This window comes from Populus trichocarpa, chromosome 2 (assembly GCF_000002775.5).
Source record: "Populus trichocarpa isolate Nisqually-1 chromosome 2, P.trichocarpa_v4.1, whole genome shotgun sequence".
Classification (NCBI taxonomy): Eukaryota; Viridiplantae; Streptophyta; class Magnoliopsida; order Malpighiales; family Salicaceae; genus Populus; species Populus trichocarpa.
The window spans coordinates 23,932,279-23,940,484 of record NC_037286.2 but is presented as its reverse complement, the minus strand read 5'-3'; the positions used below and the strand labels follow the sequence as shown (position 1 = coordinate 23,940,484).

The following is an 8,206-nucleotide window of genomic DNA, read 5'->3' as shown; positions in this document are numbered from 1 at the left end:
TTCATACTCTTACAAGAGGTGCACGCCCTGACTCGAACTCGAGACCTGCTGTGCAGATCTCAAGCTCTTTGTCATCACACCACGCTCCTTGAGGACGTTTTAGGCTTTTGTTAACCCTATTAATATAAAATTAAAAATGTGATTTTTTTATTATTAATTCTAGAGCTACAAGTGCATTAAATTGCATATGAAGTTCTTCTATGCTTTAGCTTTTACCTTATAAACAAATCATGAATGGTGAAAATGTAAAGAATATAATTGAGAGGGGCAGAGAGGAAACATATGTTAAAAGGGCTAAATCTATGTTGTGTTTGCTTATGTTTTTCAAACTATTTTTCATTTAAAAAAATATTAAATTCATATTTTTAAAATAATTTTTTTATAATTTTGAGGTGTTTATATTAAAAATAAAAAATATTTAATATTTAATATATTTTTAATCAAAATTCTTTTAAAAAAAATATCATGCACCCTAATACTTTGCATGTTGGACTCGGATTATACCTCAATTAAATCATTAAAATTGATCATAGCCATGCTCTTGTTGATAGTTTCAATTGAATCGGCAGAATCGTGTGATTTCTTCCTAAATGGATAAAAAATGGTAAGTCAAGATGAATACCAGAAGAAAGTAATTTCCTGGCATTAGGATTACAAATATTTATTTATTTTAATTGTCAATAGAAGAACAGCTCAGTTAGGGGGCAGGGCAGTTTTGAGGATTAGATTGCAAAATCTTAATCCTTAGGGGCTCATATGCTGGGCTGAAGGAATACAATGTGATTTACAATTCACTATCCTCCATTTCCACCAGCAACAATCTTTTAGCACATAACTTATTTGTTTGTAAGCCGAGCTCTTGGAGAAAAAGATGTTTGAGAGTTTTTTGTGGTTATTTTTTAAAATGTATTTTAATTGAAAATATATAAAAAAAATGTTTTTTTATATTTTAAAATTTATTTTTAACATCAGCATATTAAAATGATTGAAATATACAAAAAAATAATTTTTAACAAAAAAATATTTAAAAATTTATAAAACATGATTTCTATCGCAAAAATAAACACCCCCAAAGAACTAGATAATTTTTTGTTCTATGATGTGGCGGAATAAAAAAAATTGACATGTAAAAAATAATATCCAACTCAAGAAAAATTATTTGACAGTGTTATTAAACCTAACTCAACAGATCGAACATGAATTCTCCCAACCATACTTCTTACCTGGCTCAATCTTCAAATTAAACTGTGTAAGAGTTGTCTCGATGTGACCCGATCGACTTAATAGGTTAAAAAAACTCATACAATTGATATAAACATGACTTGACTTTAAAAACATTTTCAAGATAATATATTTCCACGAGAAAACAGTGGGATAGTGACACGTTGGATCAACTCGGGTCAAGTTAGGTTATGAATTTCATTAAGTTTAATAACTTTGTTTTTTCAAAACAATTTTTATTTAATTGTATGATAAAAATAGACACCTGCAGAGCCAAGCACTAACTCAATAGTGAGAGTGTTTTTATGAGACCACATAAAAAAAGTAAATCAAAATAAATCATGATTTTCTAGAATTATATTTTATTTAATAATATGATAAAAAATAGATGCTTAAAAAAACAAGCACCAACTCAACGCCGATATGCTTTTCTAAGATCGCGATAACTCCATGAAAAATAAATAATGAAGCCCAATTGATAGTAATTATGTTTTTCTTTTCATAACCATTTTTTATTCGACAATATGATAGATCAATTTTTATTTATAAATATGATAGAGAGAAAAAATAGATGATCGTAAAAATAAGCATCAACCTAGTTTTGTGAAGTTTTTTCGAGACCATGATAATCCCATATAAATATAAGTGAAATAAATAACAAAATTTAATTTTCAATAAATTCAATGTTAAGAGATTGAATTAAAAAAAATCATGCTAGTATTCCAACTAGCATTAACATGCAAGGAGGGGAACATTGATTTCCTCTCCTTGATTAATTTAAGTTAATAATTATAGAATAATCCATTATTATTTTTCAAAAAGTTATCGCGGATCCAATGAATAATCAATTTAGAATTTGATATAAACCAGGTTTTATTTTAAATTGTTTTAGATATTTACTTGATCAAATTTGAATGACTTAATAGTGGAATCATTACTTGGTTAATTTTATCAAACCTAAATGACTTATCAATTTAGAATTTAAATTAGAACTCGTTCTATTTTGAATTGTTTAGATATTAACTAGACCAAACTCGAATGACTTATCAAGTTAAAGTACAACTTGGTTAACCCTATCAAACACAATTAGCTGACAATCAAATAATTTGTGTTTTAAATTAGATAAAACTCGGATTAAAATTTCCAACAATTATATAAATAATATTCTTCGGGATTGTTTGAGAATGTAATAAAGATTATTTTTAAAAGTTTTTTTATTTGGAAATATATCAAAATAATATTTTTATTTTTCAAAATTTATTTTTATTATTAACATGTCAAAATGATTTAAAAATATTTTAAAAAAATTAAAAATTAAAAAACGCTGTTCAACCACGATATCATGGCCTTGATGTGCCGTGGTGCACTACTGGAAAAAGGAAAAGGCAGCCCACGGCCCAGAAAAACATCCTGATTAATAAAGTCGTCCAATCAGAAAACCCAAATGTTGTGGGCCAGTTAAGATAAATCCACGGCACAGTTTATTACGGTAGTACTGAGAAACACCAAATCTAAACTCACTAAATATATATATCGCTTAAAACCCTAGCTCATCTCTTTATCCTCCTCACTCCTTCAGGGTTTTCGAACAGGAGAGGCAGCGCAGCTATCCAAGCAGGTTCCAAACTCTACTCTCTCTCGATCGACCCTTTTGCTTTTCATGCATAAAAAACTATTCTTTGAATCTTGTAGGTCTTAGATCTCTTATTCATTTCTTGCATGCTTTATGTATTTGCAGAAACAATGGCTATTCCTTTGCTGACGAAGAAGATCGTGAAGAAGCGGGTCAAGAAGTTCAAGAGGCCCCAAAGTGACCGCAAGATTTCTGTCAAGGTATACATATTAATAAGTAATGACATTGAATTTATGGTCTTTGTTTGGTTAATGAAGCTGGATCGATGCTCAGAGTTGTCTTATGCATGGCTAGTTTACTGTTCGAGTATTTTTCTTGTAGTGTTCTGTTCTCAGATGGATTTGGGGTTTGCCCAGTATTTTGTTGTGCTTGTCAAGTTGTCTTTCGATTTATTGTATGTCTTGCTCTGTTTGTCTTTGAATTTCAGAAAATGCATGTTGTATTTTATTTGTATTGTACATCTATGATTTGGCTAGAATTTAAAGCTAATGATCCGTGTACAATAAGCCGATGCTCTGGATTGACTTGATGAAGGAAGCATGGTAAGGTACACGGAAATTGAAGTTTTGGGTCAGCATGTCTGCTCCCTCTGATGCCTCTCTTTGGAGGATTTGATTTGGAGGCCTGGTTTAGACCCACATTTTTTCTGATTCTACTTGTTTACCAACGGATAGGTCATATTCTAAAAATTGGGAGCTCAAGAGCTGTACTTTTTTTAAGTATATTGTCTCCTGGTCTGCAACAGCTTTATATATGTTCAGATCCATGACTAGGGCTGTTGTGTTTTTGTTAATTGTACCCCATTAACACCATCAAATTACAACTACGGAAGTCCTAAGGGGCTGGGGTTGATATTGGTGATTTAAATTTGAACTGCACAAAAAAATGAAATTTGATATCTGTACTGCTATTGAAATTTAGATTTACATGTTGAGGTATTTGTATGTTCTTGTGTTGTCTTTTTGATGTTCTTTGTTTTTTCTTTTCAATCTAGCTCTTCAAAAAGCTTTATATGGCTTCTTGATGTCTCTTACACGATATGTTAAATGCTTATTAATGTTTGTGGCAGACAAACTGGAGGAGGCCCAAGGGTATTGATTCTAGGGTCAGGAGAAAGTTCAAAGGATGCACTTTGATGCCAAACATTGGTTATGGCTCCGACAAGAAAACTCGTCACTATCTCCCCAATGGGTTTAAAAAGTTTGTTGTGCACAACGTGGGGGAGCTTGAAGTCCTGATGATGCATAACAGGTAGATGACTCATACCTCGATACATTTGCTTCTGTCTAGTCCACTTTCCTCTTTATATGGAGACCTTAATTGCTAATAACTTATAATAATTCTAGAACTTACTGTGCTGAGATTGCCCACAACGTATCAACCCGGAAGAGAAAGGAGATTGTTGAGCGCGCAGCACAGTTGGATGTTGTTGTCACCAACAAACTTGCTAGGTTGCGCAGCCAGGAGGACGAGTAAAAGTTGGTTCTATGTTATGTCTTGTTTTGCTTTTGCTAAGATACTCCCCTTGCACTAGGCAGTTTCAGCACCTCGAGTTGACTGTTTTTATGATTATATTGTCTTTTGATTGGAGGCCTTTAATTTTGAATCAAAACAGTTCAGTTTTCTATAAATTCTTGTCTACAACTCAACTATCCAAGACTTAATATCCTTTGATGTCTCGGCTTCCTATGCATGGCATGACCCATTCTAAATGTTTCTTGTGGATCATGCATGGTTGATTTGGTTGCCCCAGCAAAACTTGGCTAAGAACCGGTTGGGTTAATTTCAAGGATTTTTTTTTTAATTTTATTCAAAATTACGTCCTTTTGGAGTTAACTCAACAAACCTAAGCTTGAACCTCAGCTTGGTAACTATGATTTTATGTTATCTCATACACTTGTAAATTATATGAAATCTTTTAATTACTAATGCTGGATGGATGGGAGGGTTGCAGGTTTGTGTGATATTGTTTAATTTTGAATATATTTGAAGCAAAATTGATAAAAGGAAAAGGTTTTTGACTGGATTAATAGCCTGGGTTTTGCGTAAGGGGCTAGAATGAGGTTTCTCCAGCTGTTAACAGTAGGTTTCGACTGAGGGAAATGGAAGGTTAAGTGTGTTACTATATGAATTTATGATCAAGTATATGTTTTTTAATTATATATTCATACTATTAAATTCATCCATGGTGAAATTTTTCTTTTAAAAAAGGGTTACATTTACAAGTCACCTTAAATCGTTATCTAGTAATAAATAAGGTTTTTTCATTATAAAAAAATAATTAATTATTTTTTAATTTATAATACGTAAATAAGTGAGAAAAATAAACTGATGGAATTTTTTAAAAAAAGAAACGTAAAAAAAAAACAATATGTAACCTAGGCTTGGACCAAGCTAGCCCATGCAAGCCTGGGCCACTGTGCAAGCACAGGTAGAAGGAAAGGAATGGAGCGAGGCGTCATCTGTATGGATGATTAGTATCTTCTTCCTCAGAGTTTTCTTTCAAATTTAAGTTTAATTGTTAATTAAACATTTTTAATAAAATTAACGACGCAACAAATCCCATGTTAAAATAAATCATAACTGGACTCACGAGGAAAACAGATTAATGAGTTATAGAGATAAATATCGTTCTTTTAAAACCTGAACTAAACTGTTGGGTATCTGGACTATTAGGTCAATTTTAAATTTTAAATTGGAATAATAGATTAATTTAATATCCGTTGATTTAAAATCTCGATTAAAAAATTATATAAATAAACAAATTTCAATTAATCCATTTAAAAATACAAGTTGATTTAATTACCTAATCAAAATTAGGGTGAGAAATAAACCGAAAAACTGATTAAACCGAGAAAACCGGAAAAAACATAACTGAAAAAACCAAACCGTGAAAAAAACCGATTAAACCAGATAAAATTTTGAAAAAAATGACCGGTTCGGTTACAGTTTTATAAGCCTGAAACAAAAAAATCGAATTAACCCAAACTGAAAAAAAACCGAGCCAAACAGAGCCAAAACCGAGCCAAACCAAAAAAACCAACCCCAAACCGAGCCAAATATAAAAAATCAAGCCAAACCGGTTTGAACAGGTTTTTGTCCTAAAAAATCAAACCGAAACCAATCGGTTTGAATCGGTTTCGGATCGTTTGTTTTTTTTTTAATTTTGATTTTGTTGTTTTTTTTATAAAAACCAAACCAAATCAAAAATAATAATCTCTAATAAGTTTTAAAATTATAATATAAATACATGCATCCATACAAAAGATGATGGCACATGTACATATCTTTCCTTAGCAGCAAGGTCGGTTGAGTTCTATAAGAGGGGTTCGTATTTAATGGACTGTCCTTTTCCTCAAGTACGTTCCCATGTGCCTACTTTTATATAGCATCTCTCAGTAGTGCATTAATAACAAGCATGATGCATGTTTTGTGGTGGTAGAAAAGTTGAAACCACGTGGTTTTGAAAATAAAATAATAAAAAAATAAAATCGAATCGAATCCTTTGTGAATTTTAAACAGATCAGTTAAGTTAACTGGACTTGATAAAGTACACTTCTCGCATAGTTTGATATGAAAAATAGGATAGGTTAAATCCTGGGTTAAAAAATTCAACGTGGGGCCTTTCAAAATCTGATCCATCTACTTTTAGATTATTATTTTTTTATTTTAAATAAACTATAAAAATTACACATATTTTTTTAGATTCATTCTTTTTATATTTTAATCTTTTAAATTTTATCATCGTTTTTTTAATTATTATTTTCTCATTATTTTGAATAAATTATAAAATTATATATTTTTTTTAATTTCATTCCTTTTAATCTTTAAAATTTAATTTTTATTCTTTTGATTGCTATTTATTTTGTTTGGTATTGTTTATTATATTGTTTTTTTTTTACAATTTCATTCTTTATGAGTTTTTTTTCCATCAAATTTGATCTTCGTTCTTTTTATTATAATTTTACTTTATTTGACAAGTTTTTTAAATTGATTTTTTTTCATGATTTCATCATTCAAGATTAAATTGGTTGAGAACTTTTTTATTGAATTCAGGTTAAGGATTTCACAGTTTACGAGTTTTGGAGATTAGAACGGGTTTAAAAGGTTTGACCAGGTGAAGTTGGTTTTTTGTTATTTTAAAAGCTAATGTATGGGTTTATTTTTATGGGTTTATTTTTCTGTTGCTATGGGGTTAGTCCTGAGTTCATGACCAAAGTCACCAATTTAAAAGGTTAATTCTAATTGATTTTTTTGGGTAATTTTTTAAAATTGTTTCATTTAAATTTTATTATTCAACATTTGATTTTTTTTAAAACGATCTTCATACTATTTTTTTTTTAGGGTTATCTCAATCTTGTGCTCATGGTCACGAGATTTGCGGATTAACCTTGGTTGAATCATATATTATTTTTGTTGCTTTTTAATTTTTTTTGTTCCTTCAATATTTAGTTGTTCTATAATTGAGTCTCATAATTTTATTCAATTTGTTTTTTAGTCTGGTCATCTTAGTATCATGATAAGGTTAAAGATTTAGCATCTCAAATCGGATGGGCTCAGTTCAATTTTTTAAAATATTTTTTAATTATATTTTTCTCTTAATTTGTCCTTCAATATTTTATTTACTAGAGATTGAGCTTAAATTTTTTTCATTTTGTTTTTTTTATATGAAGTTGTTATATTCTCATTTAATTTACTGATTTTCAAAGGTTTTTTTTCTTTTTTTTTTCTATAAAATTATCCCAACTTTATATCTACGATGGTAAAGTTTGCGAGTTAACCGTACGGGTTTTGTATTTTGTTTTCTTATCATTTGTTTTTATGTTGTTACAGATTTTATCGCATCTGTGACGGAGCGTGCACAAATCTAGTTATATATATTAATAAAGGATGGAGACGAGAAACAATGCTTTTGGTAATGGTACTTGGAATATATTCTCAGACCACCTCCTTCTCTGACTTGGCATATATTCCTAGACCAACCCCCTCTCCTTGACTTGGCATATTTTCAATATTATATATATTGCAATAACCCAACACACCATATTAGAATAAAAAATTTGAAAAACCAAATTGGAGGAAAACAGAGCAAGGAAGCCGCTAGGAAAATAACAGCAGCAAAAGAAACTACACAGAAGGGATCCAAAAAATCAACCAAGAGGTTTGCTTTTTCTTATAAGAGCTTGGAATTAAAGAGTTTGCTTCTCTATAATTTCAGGTTCGAGTCATGTGACTGTTAATATAATGATCACTGGAGACTTATATAATCGTTAGTTTCAGGGCCCGTGAGATTAGTCGAAGTACGCACAAACTAATCTAAACATCCACGTTAATAAAAAAAAATCTAAAAAT

At 30.3% G+C, this 8,206-nt stretch overlaps 1 protein-coding gene and 1 non-coding gene across 2 annotated transcripts; both read left to right on the top strand.

Moving 5' to 3' along the window:
- Positions 1–2,687: 2,687 nt before the first annotated feature.
- LOC7459505 (60S ribosomal protein L32-1) lies at positions 2,688–4,485 on the top strand. Its single transcript, XM_002303040.4, has 4 exons — positions 2,688–2,839; positions 2,960–3,054; positions 3,924–4,105; positions 4,201–4,485. Exons 2-4 carry the CDS (start codon positions 2,965–2,967, stop codon positions 4,328–4,330), a joined length of 402 nt encoding a protein of 133 aa, XP_002303076.1. The 5' UTR covers positions 2,688–2,839; positions 2,960–2,964; the 3' UTR covers positions 4,331–4,485.
- Positions 3,381–3,497, top strand: LOC112326715 (small nucleolar RNA snoR100). Its single transcript, XR_002980645.2, has one exon. It is a non-coding gene; the product is annotated as a small nucleolar RNA snoR100 (small nucleolar RNA).
- Positions 4,486–8,206: the final 3,721 nt, after the last annotated feature.

What these genes read in the sequence shown, in the direction of transcription:
- LOC7459505 (XM_002303040.4), top strand. Translation starts at nt 2,965, where the DNA reads ATGGCTATTCCTTTGCTGACGAAGAAGATCGTGAAGAAGCGGGTCAAG. An exon ending in ACCGCAAGATTTCTGTCAAG is followed by an intron (nt 3,055 to 3,923) that starts GTATACATATTA and finishes TGTTTGTGGCAG; the next exon opens with ACAAACTGGAGGAGGCCCAA. An exon ending in GTCCTGATGATGCATAACAG is followed by an intron (nt 4,106 to 4,200) that starts GTAGATGACTCA and finishes TAATAATTCTAG; the next exon opens with AACTTACTGTGCTGAGATTG.